Source organism: Chelonoidis abingdonii, chromosome 1 (genome assembly GCF_003597395.2).
Source record: "Chelonoidis abingdonii isolate Lonesome George chromosome 1, CheloAbing_2.0, whole genome shotgun sequence".
NCBI classification, from domain to species: Eukaryota; Metazoa; Chordata; order Testudines; family Testudinidae; genus Chelonoidis; species Chelonoidis abingdonii.
Genome location: NC_133769.1, coordinates 109935786 through 109958049, shown reverse-complemented (window position 1 = coordinate 109958049; position 22264 = coordinate 109935786). Strand labels below are relative to the sequence as shown.

Below are 22264 nucleotides of genomic sequence, written 5' to 3'. Positions count from 1 at the left end.
ATTTTTGAGTTTTGTCCTACCTGCTCTCCACTTAGTTCCCAACAATTAATATATATTAGCTTAGTGTTATCTTCACTATTACGTAGTACTTTGGCCCTAAAGGCTAAGTCTCTGCGCTTCATTCTGAGAGTGATCGGCGTGCTCCTGCTGCTATCTGCATTACATACAGAGGCGAGGTAATGAAGGCATCGCATGCAACATGCAATGCCTGTGCTTGGATACAGTCTTGGATACAGATTTTTTTCAGTGCTGACCTAAAGGCCTACTCAATAATAGGTCTGATTAGGGTTCGCTGTTCTGTTAGTAAGTTGATTCTCCCTTTGCACTTACCTATAATGTTTTTGATATGTTCCTGTCATGCAGCGGCAGCTCCAGGCACCAGCGCTCCAAGCACATGCCTGGGGTGGCAAGCCGCAGGGGGCACCCTGCCAGTCCCTGTTAGGGCAGCAGTCAGGCTGCCTTCAGCGGCTTACCTGCGGGAGGTCCACCGGTCCTGCGGATTCAGTGGCGGGTACGGCAGACCGAACGCACGGGACCGGGGGACGCCTCCCGCCAGGCACGCCACTTGGAAGGCTTGCCTGACTGCACACGCTGTTGGGGTGGGTGTAACCGGGGCCGTGACTCCCCTGCATACACCTCTGCTGGTCACTTCGGGAATTAGCTCAAACTGCCAGCACAGGGAGCGCCTGCTGCAGGCCAGTGATCTGCCTGCCCGGCTTCTGGCTACCGTGTCCCTCCCTTGGAACGCCCCGGTCGCCGCTTTTACCATGGGGTGGCTTTCCCCCTGGCAGTAATCCCCTTCCTCTTCAGGGTTTTCCCCTCCCAGGGAACCCCCTCCCATCCCCACTTTGCCTCAGTCTTTGGCAACTGCCCAGCTCATTACGCTGGCCCGACGCCTGGGGCAGACTGCAGTATTAGCCTCTCATCATCAGCAAAGAGGGTTGGACCTGCTGCCTTGGCCTACCCCTGGGTTGCACCCTGCAACCCCGGTACCTCCTGGCCTAATTCTAGGTCGCAGCCTGGGGCTTTCCAGGCAGGGGCTCCCCAGCTCCTCTGCCTTTCCCCAGCCCTGCTTCACCCTAGGTACCTTATCTCAGCTTCCAGCAGCCAGGCCCTTCTCTCTCTGAACGCAGAAAGAGATTCTCTGCCCTTGGCTTCCCTGGCCTTCTTATTAGGCCCTGCAGCTCAGTTTGGGGCATGGCCCCCAGCTGCAGCCACTTTCCCAATTCACCCATCTTAAAAGGCTGCTTTCCCCAGCCCCGGCCCTTTCCCTGGGCTGTTTTTAACCCCTTCAGGGCCGGAGCAGGGATCCGCCCTGCTACAGGTGGCGAAAAAGCTAAGTCTGCCCCTGTTGTCATGGGTGCCTCCTCCTGGCTGTTTTGAGGATTAGCTCTTTTGGTCTGGTGCCTCTTCTTATGGTTTCTCAGCCTGTCATCTCGCTCTGCTGCCCTGAGGCCCTTCTCCTGCTCCTCAGGAGCTGCAGCGCCTCGTCTTCATGGCTTGCATCTCTGGCCAAGTCACAACAGTCCTCCCCTTCCGTGGTTCTATCACAGTCTTCCTCAGCATCCCAGGCAGTCCTTAAGTCCGCTGCCCTCGCTAAGTAACTCCCTCACTGATGGAGATGGATAGTGCCAGATGGTCCTCAAGGTCATTGCCCAGATTGGGCCACTAATTCAGTGGCTGGTAGGGGAACCCAGGCCCACCCTCTACCCTGGGTTCCAGTCCAGGGGCCCTGTCTCTGGTGGCCAAGGTCTGTACTACCCCCAAACATTCCTACCTCTCTCTTGTACTACTTCCTACATTGCCTCTCCCAGGCTTTCATTCTCCACCCTTCTAGCCAAACCCTTTTTCCTCTGAGTCTGCTAGACAAACCCTTCCTCTGGGGTCTAAATCTCTTTCTCTTCCTTGTCCCATGAAGAGTGACTGAAACCCTCTTCCTGGCAGCACCCCCTTCTGCTCCCAGCTCCCTGGTTTTATAGAAGCCCGGCCTATTCCTGCACAGGTGAGCTTCCCTTAATTAGGGCTTTCCTCTCAGCTGAAATGTCCCCTAGTCTGCAGCCTAATACGTTAATTAGCCATCTGGCCTATGTTAACCCCTTTAGGGCAAATGGAGGAAGCACGCTCCATCACAGGTCCCTCCATGTGAGCTTGTTATCAGATATCACACCTAAGAATTTGTCCTTTTTCACTATATCTATCTACTGGTCATATATTTATATAATTTCTGAATCTTCCATGTTGTGCAGATCATTCATTTAGTTTTGTCAGTGGAGAACTTGAAGTCTCACCTGTTTCCCCATTCTGTACTCCTGCAAAGTGCATCGCTGATTCCTTTGGTGGCACGTCCAAGGTTTCTGCTTTTCGTCCCTATGGCCTGGTCACCAGCAAATCATGTGATGCCTATTCCTGCACTCATTTCCTTTAGAAGGTCATTTATCATGATTTTAAAAAGAGCTGGGCTAATGGCAATCCCCTGTAGAGTTCAATATATAGTAGAAAAGGCTTTCCCCACCCGGACCCATGTAGTTCTTTGTGCAGGAAATCCCTTGTCCATTTGTATATTCTTCCTACCATACCCATGGTTGCCACTTTATATAATAGTCACTCTCTCTGTAACACATTGCAGGTTTTCTCTATGTGCAGGAAGGTTACTCTCATGTATTCTTTCCTTCTCAAGCTTTTTTGTGTTTCTTTGTCTATTGGTGTCAGCTGCACCCCTGCTGTCTGAACCCACATTATGTTCCATCTGTGAGCCTATTTCCTTCTGAGTGTGCGGCTCATCTCTCCATCCCCAGTTTTTTCATGGTTTTGGCTAAACATGCTGTGAGGGCAATTGGTCTGTAGGCCTCAGGCCTAGAGTGCCTCTTGCTGAGTTTCCTCACTGAGGCACTAAGCACATGTTTCCAATTCCTAGATATTTCCCCTTTTCTCTGTACGCTATTCTGTCATTTTAGTATTACACTCAGGCTTTCATCGCCTAGGTATTGGAGCACTTCAAAGCTTACTAGCCCCCTTCTGCTACAAACTTCCTCTCTTTATGTTAGCCAGCCTGTTCCTGCCCAGTCCCGGGCTTCATGATCAGTTAAGCCTGGCTCTCCCTCCAGATGTAGCCTGCTATGTAAATTGGCCATTCAGGCACACATTAATCCATTCAGTGCCATGTGGAGTAGAGCCTTGCTGGGCCCTGAGGGTAAATTATGTGGCCTTAGGGTCTCTGGGAAACCCATATAGAATATCTGTAGTGGAGCATGCCCCAGCCACACCCTTGGACTGCTGCCTACACCAGAGAGCTTCACTGCACAGGGGTTATTCTTAAGGGACTGTTTCTGCTAAGGCCCTTTAAGCTGCCACAACAGCACATGAGGCCTTAGCCTACCTGAGAACTGGGTCCAAAGTCGAGGGTGGGTCATGTGACATGCTGTGGAAGAATGGGCAAGGTGCTTTGAAGCTGGTTGCACCAGAGAAAAGATGGTCTATCAGTTAGGGAGCTGGCCTGGGATATAGGTGACCTGGCTTGAATCCCCTGCTCTGTCACAGACTTCCTGTGTGACCTTGGGCATGTCACTTTGTGCCTCAGTTCCCCCTCTGTAACATGGGAATGATAATACTGCCCTATCTCACCGGGATGTTCTGAGGAGAAATACACTAATGGCAGTGAAGTGCTATGGTGAGGACTGTATGCGTAGGTAGAAGCAAAGGCAGTAGTCTGTGTTGTAATTGCTATCAGAGTGGATAGTCTACAAGTTAGACCTTGCTCCCCTCTCCTTCCCTTCCAGATTCTCATAGTGAAAGTGATCTTGGCTGTTTGAACTGACTGAAGAATTAGAAACATCCCCTGCCTCCATCCTTCCCCCTGTACCGTGCAGAGTGTTTCCCAGAATCCATTCCTGTTGGGAACAAAATTCCACTCCCTGGGACTGCCCCATGTCAAAAGACTAAGCATAAAAGTCTGTGTGGGCATCACACACATAGAGAGGGAGCTCCCTGTGCCTAATTCAGTGGGAGAAATCTGCACTGGATTTCTTCACTCACCTGGAATGGACTCTGCATAGAGCCCCTGGGAGAGAGCAATCTGAACTGTTCCTGTGGCCTACTAGAATATAGGCCCTTGCACAAACTGAACTCCAGGTTCTACTTGTTATTAGCCCAGTCTGCTGAACCTCATGTTGGGAGAACCTGTCCGTCTATGATAGCCACCTGCTTCAGACTGCCTCACCATCACTGCTCAAAGGGGTGGGAAAAATATGATGGGAAGCCAGTGCTGCCCTTCAGCTTCATCTGCAGGCTGCATTTGTGGGTCCTGTAGAAAGACTAAATCTTAAGGCTTGCCACTCACTAACATAAAGTCTCCTTTAGCTCCAGCAGCAATGCTGTTTCTTTTGGTTGAGAGGGTCCCTGGTTAAAGTCCTGGGGGAGTCTGGCCCCTTGCTTGTCAGTGCACTGATTGAGGCCGTGACCTGTGTTTTGCTTACTTCTGGCAGGTAATTGAGCTGCGGCGGCCTCTGGACTCGAGACTTGAGCATGTTGATTTTGAGTCCCTGTTCTCCTCTCTCAGCATCCGGCACCTGAGCCGAGTGTTTGCATCCCTGCTTCTGGAGAGAAGAGTGATCTTTATAGCAGACAAACTCAGGTACCCACCTTTGCATCTTTCTCTTGCATTCTTATAAACCAAATGTTAGTTAAGGAGAGACTGAGGAGTACTGGCCCCTCTGTGGTGTTCTTTTGTTCTTCTCTGTTATTTCCCATCAAGTACAACCGATGCTCCCCAAAGGGCAGGAGCTCTGACGAAGTGACATGCCCTCTACTGGACATGCTGCGACACCTCAGCCCAGCTCTGGAACTTGCAAAAACTGAGCTTCCTCTGGTGCACAAAGGAAACCAAGTTCCCTTTACTCAGAATCTCACCAAGGCAGAGCTTCTTGCAGTAAGGAAGCAGAGCCCTTCTTATTGCTTGGGAGGGGAACAGTGTTCCCTTCTCAGCAATGCTCTGGCACCCACAGGAACCAAGCCCCGGGGGGAGGAGAGAGGGAACTCAGTATCTCTTAGCCCTTTCACTGAGGTTCTCAGATTCTGTTGACTAATTTTTTAATATTGATTCTTGAGGCTTGGGGTTTAAACTGATTCACTCCCACAAGTTCAGCACAGGGGTCCAGGTCTCTTTAAGATTTTATGCAGCTGGTGCCTGGCAGCCATCCAGCCCTTAAGCACTTGAGGATTCAGAGAGAAGAGTTCTCAAAGCTCGGTGACGGAAAAGCTACAGATGAGTAATGACACTTCTGAGCGCGATCAGGTTTCAGCAGCGTACAATACCCCCAAGCTGTCTGTTTTCACAGATCCCAGCCAGCCGGGTTACAACCCTGGGACTGGGGGAGGGAAGGCAAGTGGAGAGGCCCCTTTTATAGGGGAGCAAAGGAACAAGGTGCCCTGCAGGGGTCCAGAGATTTGTAAGGGCAGAGCACATACAAATCCATCACACCAATGGGGAGGCTGGGTGGGTTGTAGCATACAGGCTGCAACTCCCCACTTTCACTCCTTTACTGCTGCTTTGGGTCAAGGAGGGGAGGATCTATTTGTTTACATTTGCTTGACATGTTACATACATAGATTTTTTTCATATCCTCTTAAAAGTGCATTAATATGCAAGGCATGAAAGCACCAATGCTGCCCTTAGCCTGAGACAATCCTATGTTTCCCTTGTCTAAACTACACAAATAATTTTGGTAATCTTTATAATGACAAGGTTTTCTCTGGGAGATTTTCCCTCCCATATAGGATAAGTGCAGCATTATGACTGGATTCATTAGGGACAGAGGCATAGATTAACCTTTACATGATGATAGCCAGTGAGAATATGTGATGCCATGCAAGGATTTTATTGGTGTAAGTTTGGAATCAGCACATTGTTAGGCAGCTCGTCCCCAGTGAGTGCCAGTAAAACCCTTATATCATATTGCACTGTCATGTGGCATATCCAGAATACGTGTGTTACAGAAAATATTGCAAAAATGTTTTCTATCAGTATTCTTCTGTCAGTAAAGCCAGGTGCCTTCGTACTGAGTCCCACTGTCCAGGACTTGAAAAAAGAGAGAAAGTATTACAAACTGTAGAACCCTCTAAAAATTATATACAATAGCTTTCCTATACGTAAAGGTTTTACGGTCCAGTTTCTATGAATCTACAAGAGCTAGAATCAAGTACTATGTGCCATGTTGCCAACGCTCATGATTTTATTGTGAATCTTGCAATATTTGGTATTTTTCTTAGCGCCCTAGCTCCTGGAGTCAGTTATTTCACGAGAATCTCAGCTTTCTTTTTTTACCATCAGCTTAAAATAAGTTTCTAATCCACATAGTTGTGGAGACGAGTTTGAAAACATGACCCAAGAGTACCTTAAAGGCTCAGAAACCAAAAGTCAAAGAAAATAACCCAAATGTAATATTAAAAACAAAAAATCCTTGATTTTTAAAGCCAAGCTCATGATTTTTGGGACCTGACTCATGATTTTGGAACACTGGGCATTGGCAACAATGTAGTGTATCATAATGAGAAGCTGAGAATCTTCTCCATCCTTTGATGGAAAGCTCCTGTTCCTATCAGTGATGGCTTTTGAGATATTGGACTTCAAATCTATCACTGATTCAAGGTTGACAGTCACTTGTCCTGGAACAGGGGACAAGGAAATTGTTAAGTATTAAATAGTGTTTACTTTGGGAATGGGAATTGCACGTTTTGGGTGAAAGAAAACAAACATTTTTATCTGGCAAATAGATTTTTTTAAAAAGTAGAAAAGACAGCTGTTTGAAGCTACTCAGGGGTTTGGAATGCTAGTAGGAGTCCAGGAGGGATGGATTAGTGGTCAGAGTGCAGGTGAAGTGGTGAAAAGTGTGTGATAAATTGCATTTATTGCACACCACTCTACTTTATCATGTGGATGTCATCACTGTGTTTATCTGTACGTGTACGTGTTTGTGAGGGTATGCATGTATATATTTAGAGAGAGAGAGAGAGAGAATGATATACACACAGTTTTTTTACGTGTTTTAATTGCTACAAAATCTGAAGTCTCTGTGAAAGGAAGTGGAAAGGACTCTTGCCAAGTACTGTGTGAATTATTAAATGTTTTCAAGCTGAGCCAAAAACACATCTAACAAGTATAAAGCAAGTGAAATGCTTTTGCCTTTTCCATCTTTGGAATGAATATTGAATGTTTTTTAAAAATCTGTCAATCCAAAGCTTGGCAGTGGACAAAGAGAGAATTTGGTTGTTAGTTGTATTCCCCCTGGCCATAGCAACAAGAGTAAACATTCCCTTTCAACCCAAAAAATGACTATCCCAAAAAATTGTTGATCTATTGAGATAATCTTTCTCCAGCTTTGCTCAGGCCTGTATAGGCCTTCATGTGGTCATGGTAAAACACCAGTATTTAAGGTCTGCTATGTGACACAAATGGATTAAACTATCTTTGTAGTGAGATTTTGTTTTCAAATCAAAGTGCCAGAGTGACAGTCCTGGACATTAAAGACCAAGATTTGCAAAAACAGATGTCTCAGAGTCAGACTCCTTAAACCCAACCTAAGTAGGTGGCCTGATTTCACCAAAGTGCTAAGAATGTGGCAGTTCCATTGGGCTGAGTGGAAGCTGCTGAGTACTCAGAACTTTAGAGATCAGAACACTTATCCAGGAGCCTAAATATGGATTTAGGAGCCTACCTTTAAGGTACCTATTTTTGAAAATCTTGGTCTAAAGTCCTGTGAGGGCCTGGAGGTCACCCTGGTGCACCCCATTATGGTCAGGCATGGCACTGTAGGTGCACCCCATCTCACGTCCCTTCAGCTGGGTTATAATCAAGTCAGAGGGATCTTTTTAATCAAAAAGCACCCTCCTTGCAAGGGTCTCATTTATTAGTGACAGCCACAAGCACAAGTAGAAGCTCATTCAGGTACACCCAGGGATATTCGTTGCCTTGAGCTTAGTCTAGCGAGCCGTCTCGGGCTCCTTCCTTCAGGAGACTCTTTATTCCTGTGCCTGAAAACAGCTTCTGGTCCAGCAACCCTTCTTGATTCATTCTGAGGGTTACCCCTTTTCAGTGCTTCCTTAAGCTGGAATCCCCAGCTCTTCTCCTGGGAACTGGGCTGTATGAGTTAATTCCATCCTTTCCTCTCACCTAGGAGCCTCACCAACTCTCCTCGCTGGAGATGGGTGGGCTCTGTTAGATTTTGTGGTCTTTCCTAAGCAGGATTCCTTAGCTCTCCTCTCTGGAATGGAGTCATGGATTAGCCAGCTGTGGGACCTTTACCAGCTTCACCCCCAGCTGGATCAGCTTTTCCCTGCTGGTGTCACCTACTGTCCACTCTGCTATGAGAAAGGAGGAAGCTTTTATGCTGTTCCCCTTCTTTCAGCTCATCCCAATTGGCTGGGGGAGAGGGGAGCCTTGCCCCTCTCTCTCTCTCTGAAAGGCTTCTGGCTCAATGTCCTTAAAGAAACAGTAATGGGATTTCATCCCAAATGCTTTTTACTCCTGGGACCACTTCCTCTCGCTGTGTCTCCCCCAAGTCCCTATATATAGAATCGGCCTTTTCACCCTCTTAAAGGGCCAAGCCATGTGATGGGGTGGGTTGACCATTAGGTACCACTACTCTTAAAGGACAGATTACCCCGTCACAAGTCCTATAGATCCCTGCCGGGGGCTGCAGCTGTGTCAACAATGCTTCAGGGTGAATAGTATCAAAGGCAGATCTAAAAGAATTAGCATGGACACTTGATTTTGATCATCATCAGTAGGAGATGACAAACCAACAAAAGCCGCACATGCTCCATGCTGTACCTAGGTCTAAAATCAGACGATCCGGGCCCAGGCGATCTGAGCACTCTGGAGTTGCTCTTCTCTCTTCTCCCTAACCTCAACCTGAAGGAGAAGATTAGAGAACAGATGATAACTAATAGAATTCCTAGCCTAGAGAGTATGTGCCTAAAAATCATTTCAGCATCACATGCCACTAATCTGCCATGCCAAAGGGAGGCATTGACAACCTCCACAAATAACGGACCCGTGTCTTCCTGCTAGATTTTAATCATTCTAAAGCTTCCATTTTGCAGTTGAAAGGCTGAAGTTCCCTGAATGCATCCAGCACCACAGCAAGCAATATTGGCTGAAACTCAAGCAGAGGAGACTCCACATTTGTATTCTCCTCCACGCCCCTGCTCCCCAAAGCAACTTCTGTGCACTCCCGGATGCTGATGGATCTGAAGCTAAGCAATCTGATCCACAAAGTAGATTGAAAACTCCGCAATGGGAGAAATGTTCCACAGTGAGCGCAGATGACCAGAATTAACCTGGGAGAGTTCTGGTGACCAGGATTTCAGAGAAGCTACGGTGAAAGGGAAGGAAACCTTCTTTGCTTCCTGTACAGTCACAGCATACAACTAAAAAAAAAAAAAATTGTCATAACCAATGCAACTGAGTCTCTGACTTCCACCAGCTGTCCTCTGGCTCCCAGGCATCTTCCCTCGCACTTCTGCTGTCACATGCCCTCTGTATTCCACTGTGACTCGCAAGCAGGGGAAGAGGGACTGGAGAGTCACTGTAATGCTGGTAGAGGACAAAATGTTTAATATCAGGTAGAGTAATGTTTTGGCTGCACAATGTCCTTCCTTAGAGCTGTCTGGAACCAGACCAATTAGTTTTGTTAGTCACTAAGGCCAACCTTTCACATCAGTTCCTATCCATGGATGGAGGAGCTGGCTGTACTACGAAAATGAAGGAGACAGAGGTTGGTTCACGACAAAGAAGTAACCTCTCCCCTTGCCACCTGCATCCCAACTCAAAAAAAAAGAGCTCCAATGCTAGCCTCAGAATAATGCCATAACACTACTGATAATTGGTGACAGTGCTTCCACACAAACGCTGCTAGTATTTCTGCAGGTTATAAAATTGGGGAGGTGAAAAATATGCTAGGAAATAAAGAAGAAGGAGGAGGAAACCCCTGCTTTTCAGTCTCTGATAATGTTGCCCCCAAAACGTGTGAGGAAAAGCAACATCTCCTTAAAGGAGACAGTTTTAAAGGGACACAGTCAGGCTAATGTTCACACGGCAGGCATACTTTTGTTACAAGTTTGCTGTAAATGAATGCAATCAAAGAACATTTATTTTCCACCTTGTTTGCCTTGTGCAATTGACAGGACTCTGTGGAGAGTCAGTATCAGTAGCTGTGGTTGGTGGAGGCCCTGCAAAAGGGGACTTGCTGGTGAGAGCAGAAGCAAAGTGCAAGTGGAGGTGAAGGGGCAGCAGGCTGGAATGTGCACAGAGAGCAAGAAGGGGGCAGGAACATGCTTTAGTGGTTAGGCTCCTGCACCCTTCTAAACATCAGCTGGGGAGTAGAGCCCTCTGCCCTTCTTTAAAAATCCAGGAGACGATATTTAAAGGGCACTCCATCAGAAATGTCAATTTTTTTTTACAGCTGTCAGTTAGAAACAAATCAAGTTGGTAGTGTCCCTTTAAGCAAGGAAATGAACATCTGGGCCTGTTTTATAAAGAGAGACTCCCTCCATGTGGAAGTCCCTTGAAGTAATTCCCTAGTATATTCTCTTCACCAGTTAGAGTCACTGTAAAGCCTAAAGAATAACAAAACCCTAGCACTTTTCATCAGTAGATCTCAAAGCACTTTACCACTATCCCCATGTTAAACTGAAGTCTTAAACGAATTCCTCTCTTTGCCTTTGGATCAGAATTCACTTATCCTCTGACTGCCATGAACTTCTGTATAAACCGTTCAGAGCGCTTCTTCACCTGGTTACTGTGATGTCCCAGCAACAGAAGTCACACTTTGCCAAATGGAATGTATCCAGTGAGAATAGGGTGCCCAGATGTCCCGATTTTATAGGGACAGTCCCAATATTTGGGACTTTTTTTCATATGGGCTCCTATTACCCCCCACCCCCTGTCCCGATATTTCACACTTGCTATCTGGTCACCCTAAGTGAAAAGCAGCCAAAACCTGTAGCCCAACCGTGATATTTTCCTAAACACACTCTGCTGTCATGCTGGAGGGACTTAAGTTTACCAGACTTGGAACAAAAAATCAGGCCTCTTACTTTCTGAGCAAGCACAAGACCACATCTACCAAACCCCCTTCTCTCTCTCTCTCAAGTCAGCAACAGCTGCCAGAGCCACACTTCTCACTGTAAATTCCCCCCATGGAGTTTAATACAAGCCAGCTGTGAGTGATTTCCTGGCCATGTGATTCCTTCAGGCCAAACTAGCCTTTCTCCCCTCCCCCATTCTTTCAAGAGCTGGCTGCTAGTAAAACCAAAATGATGTTATGTACACAGCTTGTTATGGCAAGCCTCCCCATCCCCTGACATGCACAAACACTTCCAAAGCCAGAACAGATGAGTAACCAATGTCCCGCAGCGTGCTCTGCATAGCCCCGTGAAACTGACCACATGCCCCGCCCACCTCTCCTTCCAGCCCTTGGAAGAGTTCTCTGGCCAAACCTTCTTGGAAGTCGTCCGTGAAGGAACTTTCAGCAGAGTCACTGGTGTCATTTGAATGGGAAAAGCATGAACTATCCCAGCTCCTCAGGGTATGTCTGTACTGCAATCAGGCGGGGTGATTTCAGCACTGTAGGCATCTAGATAGATCAAAGCTAGCTGGAGTAACAATAGCAGTGTAGCTGCGGCAGCATGGCATGGCCGGTCACTCGCGCATGTGCTCCAGGTCCTGGATGGCGTTGCATGCAGGAGGCTAGCCCATGCCACTGTCCGGCTGCCACAGTGACCCTGCTCTTGTTACTGAAGCTGGTTTTGATCCAGCTAGAAAAAGGCAACTCGAGTATGTCTACTCCGTATACAGTCAACCTCCCAACTGCAGTGTAGACATACTCGCAATCTAGTCCCTCCCCAACATCCTCTTGGGTCAGCCTGGCCTTTTGAGGCCCTGTCCTGAGCAGGACCGGTATGGTAGTATAGTATTTTGTCCTGGTTTCTGTTGAGTATTTAGTCTGTTTTCTCTGAACAGTTCATTATATGTGCATTGATACCCTTTTCCCCTGCAGCCTTGTTCTTCGCTGAGGTGTATGCCGAGTGTCAGAAAGAGAAGATGTTGTTAATTAAAAGAGTGTTATTGGGTTGGGAAAGAATTAAGCATCAGAACAAGCAGTGCCTTCAATACTGTAACTCTGTTCTCTAAATAAAGCAAAGTTGCACATTTAGCCATTTCTGTGTGTCCTATGCGCAGCAGCTACTAGAGGCAGTGGGAAACTGCCCCTTGTTATGTGACAAAGGAATAGCTTTCAGTAATCCTTATCCATTGCATGTGTCTTTAGACCAGGAAGTAGAGATTGGGGACAAGAGTTTTGAAAATGACTAGTGACTGTGGGCACCCAACTTGAGACACCTGAAGGGGGCCTGATTGTTGGGTGCTCAGTGCTTACCCTCTGCCTTGCCTCTACTGCTGTGTGCTTTGTGTTGTCTTCCAGCACCTTGTCAAAGTGTTGCCATGCCATGGTGGCTCTCCTCTACCCCTTCACCTGGCAGCACACCTATATCCCTGTGTTGCCGCCTTCCATGATTGACATTGTGTGCTCACCAACCCCCTTCCTGATTGGCCTGCTCACCAGCTCACTGCCTCGCCTCAAGGAGCTACCGGTGGAAGAGGTGAGCCATGAACTCAGATGAAATTGTTGTTTTTAAAAGCCACAGGCATTGGCTGCACTGTCTTCTCACCCAGAAGGGTTTGCTTCTTAGATTGTGTCACTGTTTTAAGGCAAGGTGGCATTATAATTACCTGTGGCTGCAGAAATACAGCTATCCCAGTTGTCAGTGAACTGCATCATGAATAGAACCCGTAACCTTTGGCTCCAAGACACACAGACTGCTACCTAGTGAGCAGGGACTTTGCTGCAGTTGATAGGGGGAACTGACATAATGACCTTCATTTTTCCTTCCTGTCCCACAGGGAGTTGGGAGAAGGGCTCCAGTGGTGATTTTGCTGGTGGAGTTTATTATTACAAGTTTTATTATAGCTGTAGTGCTGGCAGGACAGTGCATGCGGAGAGTCAATTGCTGAGTCTGTCATGTATGAATTGTTCTTTTTAGAGATTGTCCAGGGCCTTGGACGGTTGTAGTTAGTACAGACATCTGTCTGACTGGCTGTATCAATCTGTTGTCTCTTGTCTTATACTTATCCCTAGCCTCTGCTTGCCAGTAGCTGGGAATGAGCAACAGGGAATGGATCACTTGATGATTACCTGTTCTGTTCATTCTCTCTGAAGCACCTGGCACTGGCCACTGTCGGAAGACAGGATACTGGGCTAGATGGACCCTTGGTTAGACCCAGTATGGCCATTCTTATGTTCTTATGTAAATTACAAGCTCTTTGGAGCAGGGACTGTGTTTTAGTTCTGTTTGTACAGCAGCTAGCATAATGTGATCTGGTCTGTGACTAGGGCTTCTAGGTGCTCCCACATTACAAATAAATAATAATTATAGCAGGCCTGTAAATAAATGACTAACTCTGAACAGGACTGATGAGTGGTGTGCAAGGGCAAACACACACACACACACACAACGGTCATGCATCCAAAGTGTTCCTACACTCCAGTGCAGGAAAAGCCTTTGGGGAGGCTACAACCTTCTGCCCATTAGTGGCACTGATGGTAGTGAGGTGTTAAGAGAAATAATCTTTTAAAGACAAGCTTAGATCAGACACCCTGTTTTCCTCCCCACTTCACACCTGCTCTATAACTACCAACACTGTTCATTCAGATCTAATCTTTGCAGTCATACTAAACAATTACTTCCAATATTCCTGTGGCAACGAGGTCCACAGATTACATATGATATGTTAAAAAAAAATTTAAAGTTGCATTGCTTTGTTTTATGTGACAGAGTAAAAGGCGAAAGATTTATACGATCTGAAGAGAAACCAGAGTATTACTAAATAGGAGTTCATGATAAATCCCCATATTATTTTGGTCACTCACTCATCATTGACTGCGTAAAAGAGTCTGTGGCTTCTTTGTAAAGATTTTCGCTGAGACAATAGAGCTGATTGTGTTCTAGTCTAAGGGTTTGGGATGTGTGGAGGAGAGGCGAAGGCAGGAGGGTTCGGGGCTGCCAGCTTCTTTCAGTTCAAGCTGTCATTTTGTGGCTTGTGGCGAAGTGGTCAGAAAACCACAGGAGAAGCCCTGCTGTTGACCAGTGTTTTATATCTCCTGCTGCTGCTGTGGTTCTGTGAGAGGGGAGGAGTTTCCTGGAGAGCCAGGAAGGCTTGGGATAATCTCTGGTAACAGGAAATAACAATTCCCCGTTCTCTCATTGGTAGGTCCTTGTGGTTGACCTTGTTAATAACCGGTTCCTCAGACAGGTGAGTACAGCTGGCCCATGTGGGGCTTTTTTCTCCCACTTCCTCCATCTCCTTGCCTTGACCTGTCTTTGCTTATTCTGCTTGGCTGTCTGAGCCAGGAGCACCTGCCTTGACCCAGGCTGGGAGGCAACATTTGATGGCAGGTGTTGTTTAATAGTAATGTCACAGTACTTTGTGCTTAGGTAGCACCTTAAAGAATCTCAGAGCACTTTACAAACATTAAACCATCCATAATCCATGCGAAGTAGAGAAGCATTATCCCCTTTTAACAGATGGGAAACTGAGGCACAAGGCCTGCAGAAGTGTATTATCCAAAGTCACAGAGTGAGTCACAGGCAAAGCTGGGAATAGACTCGAATCTCAACACTCTCCTTCGCTGTAAGCACTGTCCACACTACCTTCTAAGGTAATATCTGCACCTGCCAGTGAAGAATGGTTTTAGTCGATCTTTCAGTTTCTGTCTTCATCGGTCCCTCTCCTGTTCCTCTCTGTCTAGTCTTTGCATTACCAGACCATAATGAGAAGACAATAAATGGGAATCTGGCCATCAGTTTGCAGACAAATATGCCTCTTCTGAGTCCCTTTGACCTGGAGCAGAAGAGCATGAATTTTGGGGTGTCCTGGAACATATTCCTAGACCTGGAAGCCAGGGATTGATTATCAGGTGGTTTTGTTTGTTTTCTAACCAGAATCCAACTCCTCTGAATCACAACCATAACCCACAGAATTCAGGCTAGGGCAGGAAATCAATCATCTGGTTAAGACATTGGACTGTTCCAGGAGCACTGGGGTCAACTCCCATCTCTGCCACAGACTCCTTGTGAGACCTTGGGCAAGTTTCTTAGTCTCTCGGGGCCACAGTTCCCCGTTTGTAAGTGGGGATAATAGCACTGCCCTCCCTCACAGGGGTGATATGAGGACAACGGCTGTTTCTTATCTTTCAATACAGTTTTTGTATGTCAGCTGCTCTGGCTATAGAGCCCTCTTGCAGTGGGCTTAGAGCACCCCCCTCCTTCTGACTCCCAACTCTGTTACTGCCCAATCCGTCTGTAGTGTCTCTGTGCCTCTCCCGCTGCTCCCTGCATGTCACGGTATGGGGCTGGCACGGGGGTGGGGGTGAAAAATCACTTAGCCATATGTAGGTCTTAACCTAGCTGCCATGCCTGCCTAGCTGCTTGCTGGCATTGTTTGGCCGACTCCTGCTCCTGATATTATCAGACCAACACCTTACCTCCAGCAAGGCAGTGGGGTCAGGGCTGGGCCACATGATCTCAGATCGAACAGCTGAAACAAAAGGTTACAAATCTGTCCAATGTGAGGTGGTAGCTGGGGGTGGGATACCCACTTTAGTGCTTGTAGAAGGGATGGACAGTCCAGAACAGAAGGCACTAGATAAGCACAGAGTATCGTTGTTATTGCTCTCCTGGTCTCATAACAGATAACTGTCCATGCCCTTGTCCCATCTCTCCCTCACTCCACGCAAGCAAGCTGAGGAGAAATGCAGGTCCTGGAGCCAGCACAAGCCCCACCCTGAGAAGGTCCCTGAGTGTGTGCTTGTGTTTTCTAGATGGAGGATGAGGACTCCATCCTGCCTCGGAAGCTGCAGGCAGCGCTCGAGCACATCCTGGAGCAGAGGAATGAGCTGGCTAGCGACAAGGAGGAGAGCTCTCTGAATGGCAGACACGGTACAACCTACAGCCTGTTTGCTCGTTTTCATCGGGTGGGCCCAGCAGCCCTTCAGTCACTTCCCCAAAAGGGGCGGTTTTCATCCCCTGGCCCAGGTTTGAATGGAAGATGCAGTTCAATGGCTAGAATTAGCTCAGGCTTTGCTAAACTCTCCAGCGCGCTGGTGACCTTTGCTATGTGACTGACTCCCGTGGGGTCTCTTTCAGCCTCTGCCCCATTTGTCCTGCCTATACACACACACACACACACACACCTTATCCACAGCCAGACTCCTTCTAGCCAAGGAGGTCGTTTTGGTGTCAGTCCTGAGAGTGAAGCCTTCCCCTCCAGCAGGGCAGAGCCTGCGCCCTCCACAGCACCCCCACCCTGGACAGGGGTGAATCAGCAAAGTGAGATAAGGCCTCCTGCTTAGCCGCTGGACTCAAACAGCACCTTGGAGTGGAGGTTGATGGAGGGGCCACACTAAGGTTCTGCACCTTGTGCATGCGCCACACTGGATCACCTGCCAGGGGCCTTCAACCTACGTAGTGCCCCTTGGAGCAGTGGTAGCCCACTCCCAGCCTTTTAGTGGAAAGTACATGTTGAGGTGTTCTCTCTCCACAGCTGCTTCTCAGTCTCAGACCTGTGCAGGGCACAGTTCCTAAAGAGGCCAGCAGGGCTGGTAAGGTGGTATGGAACCAAAGCCAGGAATGCAACTTCAAAGTAAACCAGAGTGTGACCCTTCCCGCCCAGTGCATCCTCGCAGTTCCACCTCCAGCACCACCGTCACCTCATGGCTTTCTCTGCTTCTCCCCCACCTCTTCCTTAGAGTCCAGCCCCTTGAACGAAGTGGTGTCTGAAGCCTTTGTTCGTTTCTTTGTGGAGATCATGGGCCACTACTCCCTGTTCCTGACCTCCAGTGAGCGAGAGGAGCGGACCCTACAGCGGGAGGCCTTCCGCAAGTCTGTCTCCTCCAAGAGCCTTCGACGCTTCCTGGAGGTCTTCATGGAAACCCAGATGTTTGGGGGATTCATTCAGGAACGGGAGCTGCGGAAACAGGGGGTCAAAGGTTAGGGGCTCTTCTTATTCCAGCTAGGCTTGTGGAATCTTTGTCATCAGTCCCCTGGGAGTGGTGGATGAGCAGCCAGCTTCATCCCCTGGAGCAGCACTGACTGTAGCTCTAGGATGAGGCCATGATGACCATGTGTATTTGAAAGATTGCAGTGATCCCATCCTTCTCTGAGAGAGGTGTGGCCTGAGTATAGACCCAGGCACCAATAACTCCTGGGTTCCATTCCTAGCCTCTATCTCTGGTCTTGGAAAAGTCACTTAAAGTCTCTCTGCCTCAGTTTCCTTATCTGTAAAGCTGGGGGAACTATTACTTACATCACAGGAGCGTTGTGAGGCTTAGTTCATGTTTGCAAAGTGTTTTGAAGTGATGAATTTATTAATGAATGCTGGGAAATAGTAGCAGTTTAGAGGTGCTTCTCTTAGCTTGTGAGCACCTTCTCATGATGTGCAGTTTCTGTCACATGTGGTTCCTCTTCTGTTCTATGTTGAGTTTTTGTCAGGGATTCTACAGAACTAGCATTAGCTCCAGTGTATTGATGTATAATGTATTTACTGTCGTAATGCCTCCTTCTGGGGATAGACATTTGAGAGAAGGGTGTTGAGAAGCTCTTAACTACTGTCCCGTGGCCTCTAAGGTTCCACTGATTTGAGGGGCCTGTCTCATCCAAATGGCTGGTCAGTGCTGGTTGAGCAAGCTCCTCAAAAGATCTAATGACCGGTGGACATTGGAAACAGCAGAGGGATCAAAGAGCTTTTCCTAGATGGTGAAAATGTGGCCCCCAAATGTTAATTCCTCAAATGACCTCACATTCTAATCTCAGCTCGCTCCCTGTCAGAGAGATCAAGAGAATTCTCTTGAAAAGATTCCTCCATTCCCTCCACGAAGCAAAGATGCTCAGTCTGGCTAGTCGTGCCTGCATGAGGAAGCAGTGTGGCCTAGTGGATAGAGTACTAGACTGTGGCTCTGGAGACCAGGTCTGCCAGTGGCCTGCTGGGTAACCTGGGGCAAGTCAATGTCTGCTCTGTGAGCTGCAATTTCCTCCTCTGTAAAAATGGAGATAGTGATACTCATCGCCTTAGTAAAGTGCGTCTAGCTGTACTAATGAAGAGATAGGTATTATTGTTATATATTTGGAACCAAAAGGATTGTGGATCTTTTTTGCCGCAGGTCTGTTTGAGGTACGTGCCCAAGAGTACCTGGAAACGCTCCCCAGTGGGGAGCAGAGTGGAGTTAATAAATTCCTGAAAGGACTCGGTAAGATGCAAGAGCAAACCATTGTCTTTTCATGGTGGTTGTGTTGCATGTTTCTCTTAACACCAGCTCAGTGATTTGGCAACAAAGATGCTATTTTAGGTAGCTCCACTCTCCCCAGGGTTGAATCTGCTTTTCCCTGGGGCCTTCAGTCAATGGTCAGGGTTGGGCCACATATTTACGCACATATATGTCAGTGGCCCTGGGAGCTGCATTGCCAAGGCCAGGGTGGGGGGTGTGTGTCAAAGTTTGGCCCCTGAGCTCATTACCTGACTCCCAAAGGAGGAAGGCTGGTCTTGTGGGCTAAGGCACTGGGATGGATTGGATCTCCACATGGGCAGTCAGCTAATCCCCCTGTGCTTCAGCCCCTTTCTGCTGAGACAGGGTGAGGAGATTACCTCCCAGCAGGGTTGTGAAGATACATCTATTAACAGCTGTAGGGCAGGCCATGTAAGTAGCTAGGGGGACAGAGAGAAAGAGGGCTGGAAGTCCTTTGAAAGCACAACTTTTAACTATTGCCTAAGGGGGAAGGAGGGGGAAGGCCGTATCTTGTGTCCCGTTCAAATCGCCACTGTCCGGCTGACACATGCAGTGCTATTGTGCCTAGCTCCAGCAGGAGCCAATTCCTTCCTTGGGGGGGAGGGAGGGGGAACTTGTTCTTGAACAAGACCCAGCATTGCTGGGGCGGGGAGGGGGTGATTCCAAGCCAGCAGCTCCCCCTCAGACCTTACTCCAGTTGGCTCTGGGGTTGAGAGATGGAGCTCAGACTTTCTCCACTGTATATGTTGCTATGTAATGGCTGTTTTCCTCACTTCATCTCCATCAGGTAGCAAAATGAAATTCCTCCACAAGAAATAAGAGGCACGAGCGCCATCATTCCATGGAATAGAAGGAGTTTACAATTCAGCAGAAACAAAATGAACTGTTACCCACCATTCCCACTTAGCCTGTTCCCAAGGGGGTGACAGCCCTGGGTGCTGAGCTCTGGAGGCAGAAAGGCCAGGGATTGCTCTTGTGTGTAAGTGGCCCCATGAGATGAACAGATGGCAGCAGAGCAGCCTGGAGAGGGCTCTGGACTCCTACAGTAACATGCACTGGACCAAGCACTCTAAACTCTGCAGTAGCATTTTGCAGATCTCCAAATGGATTTGATTTCTTAGTTATTATACTTTTTATTCTATTTATATTGGGGTTAGGAAAAATATTAACCATTGACACATGCCCTGCCTCCTTTCCGAGTGGCACTGTTGGATGTGATAATGGAGACTGGGGAGAAAGGGTCGCATTACCCAGGACTGAGAACAAAAGAGGACAGAAGAAGGGGAGAAATAGAGGAAACATATGAAAATAGGTCTTGACAGAAACGAGGACTCTGAGGACTGCAGGGATGCCGACAGACATGGGCAAGGTGTGCTTACAAATGAGGAAAGGAGGTGGAGGGGGAACCACTAAACCTACTGAGAACTTGATATGCCAGCCAACTAATCGACCACTATGCTCTGCAAGGCAGCTGTGTCACAGGCCTCGTGGAGAGGCCTTTCCTTGTATTGTCTAAGTTGAGAACCTTACACAATGTAATTAAAAGTGAGTGGCGTAAAAAGAAAATGAGTTGGGAATTATTGCTGAGAATTATAGATTTTTTTTTAACCCACTGCTTCATTTATAGATTTTTTTTTTAGCCTTCTAGGCAGACTGCAAAGAGCTACAAAAGGATCTCACAAAACTGGGTGACTGAGCAACAAAATGCCAGATGAAATTTAATGTTGATTAATGCAAAGTAATGCACATTGGAAAACATACTCCCAACTATACAATGATGGGATCTAAATTAGCTGTTATCACTCAAGCAGGGCCGTCATTACCCATATAGCAAAATATGCAGCTGCATTAGGGCACCAAATTTCCTGGTGCCGGGGGGTACCGCAGCTGCCTGCTGCTCCAGCCCCTGCTCTGCCATCTTCCCTAGGCCCTCGCTCTGTTCTGCCCCAGGCGGCCTCTTCCTGCCCCATCCCAGCCCACCCCACCCCCCCACTCAAAGTGCCTCCCAAAGTCCGCACCCCTGTTCTGGCCCCAAGCCCCACCCCCAATTCCCTTGAAGACTCCAGAGCAATGTGGCTGCACTCACTCGGTAAGTAGAGGTGATGAACCTGGCCCCAGAATCCTGCCTCCATATCCCCTGCCTCCCACCACGCTGCCAGTGAGTGCTGGTGTGTGGCTTTCCCCTGCACCCCAAGCCTGGGAGCCTGAGGGAGATGGAGCAGGCTGGGGCGAGTCACCACACTTCCCTCAGAGAGGGCCAGCTCCCCCCACCCCAGTGGAGCCTGGGACCAGCCCCGGTCCCCCACACCCGGAGGCCTGGAGTGGACCGCCACACAGCCCCCCCCGCAAAGGCCTGGGGCCCCAATGCCCCCTCTGTTGGGGGGGGGGGGACTGCCCTTAGGGCACCAAAATAGTTGGGAATGTTGGAGGCATGAAGAAAGAATAGATAATTAAGACAGAAAATATTAAATTGCTCTATATAAATCCATGGTACGCCCACACCTTGAACACTGCATGCAGATGTGGTCACCCCATCTCAGAAAAGATCTATTGGAATTGGAAAAGGGTCAGAAAAGGGCAACAAAAATGATTAGGGGTATAGAACAGCTTCCATATGAGGAGAGATTAATAAGACTGGAACTTTTTAGCTTGGAAAAGAAGCGACTAAGGAGGGATATGATAGAGGTCTATAAAATCATGAGTGGTATAGAGAAAGTGAATAAGGAAGTGTTATTTACTCCTTATCATAATACAAGAACAAACAGCCACCAAGTGAAATTCATAGGCGGCAGGTTTAAAACAAACATAAGAAAGTATTTTTTCATGCAACACACTGTCAACCTCTGGAACTTCTTGCCAGAAGGTGTTGCGAAGGCCAATAGTATAACAAGGTTCAAAAGGGAGCTAGATAGATTCATGGAGGATAGATCCATCAATGGCTATTAGCTAGGATGGGCAGGAATGGTGTCCCTAGCCTTTGTTTGCCAGAAGCTGAGATTGAGTGACAGGGCATGGATCACTTGATGATAACCTGTCCGTTCATTCCCTTTGGGGCACCTGTCATTGGCCACTGTCAGAGGACAGGATACTGGGCTTGATAGACTTTGGTCTGACCCACTATGGCTTTTCTTATGTTCTTATGGCCTTCTGCCTCATTTTGTATGTGGGTCAACAGAGCCATCTAGTGGTCAAATTGAATAGTCATTTATTCACCCACCCATCACATGCTGATGCTCAAGCACTCTTTCTGTTACAACTTTCTTGTGTCCCTCACTTTCATGTAACGCCGACTAAAGAGCTCTCCACGATGAGCCTGCCCAGCATCCAACCCTTGGAAACAGGCTTCCAGAAGTTCAAGTGGGTTTCCCTTTTCCAGACTTCAACTTTGACTGGGAATCAGCTCAGGCACAAAATATGGCAGCTCAGCCAATGCTAAAACCTTTCTGCTCTGACAAGACATGCAGTGTCTGTTGTAGTTAACTGATGAATTCCTGAATGGTTCTTGCATTTTACATGGGATCTGACTTCCATATTCTGTGTAAAGTTATCATTTTTAATGCAGGTGATTATTAAGTGTTATGCAGTGTTTGATTGGCAGTGGTGGCATGGCAGGACATGGCTGATGGCAAAGAAGGGGCACTGCCAATGGGTTCACCACCTCAGGCGCACCTAGAGAGAACAGCCAACTGTGTCCAAGGCAAATAAAAAGTTTTAGGACTCAGCCTTTGAAGGTAGGATGTTGTGGTGGTAGAATTTGTATTTCTTTATGTGGGTCACTGGCAAAACCAGTTTCATGACCCCTTGGTTCCTAGTCCACTAGAGTATAGCAACTTATTACTGATCCCAGCTAATGAGGTGGCTCCTTTTGTGGA

At 47.8% G+C, this 22264-nt stretch overlaps 1 protein-coding gene across 2 annotated transcripts in view; it reads left to right on the top strand.

Moving 5' to 3' along the window:
- DENND2A (DENN domain containing 2A) overlaps positions 1 to 19941 on the top strand; it is a 95207-nt gene extending 75266 nt beyond the window's left edge. For both annotated transcript variants that reach the window (XM_032783173.2, XM_032783174.2), the window contains exons 14-20: positions 4482 to 4630; positions 12477 to 12654; positions 14324 to 14365; positions 15933 to 16050; positions 16860 to 17099; positions 18270 to 18356; positions 19180 to 19941. In XM_032783173.2, the coding sequence (XP_032639064.1) occupies positions 4482 to 4630; positions 12477 to 12654; positions 14324 to 14365; positions 15933 to 16050; positions 16860 to 17099; positions 18270 to 18356; positions 19180 to 19211 (846 nt within the window). In that variant the 3' untranslated portion in view covers positions 19212 to 19941. The remainder of the gene's footprint in view (positions 1 to 4481; positions 4631 to 12476; positions 12655 to 14323; positions 14366 to 15932; positions 16051 to 16859; positions 17100 to 18269; positions 18357 to 19179) is intronic.
- Positions 19942 to 22264: the final 2323 nt, after the last annotated feature.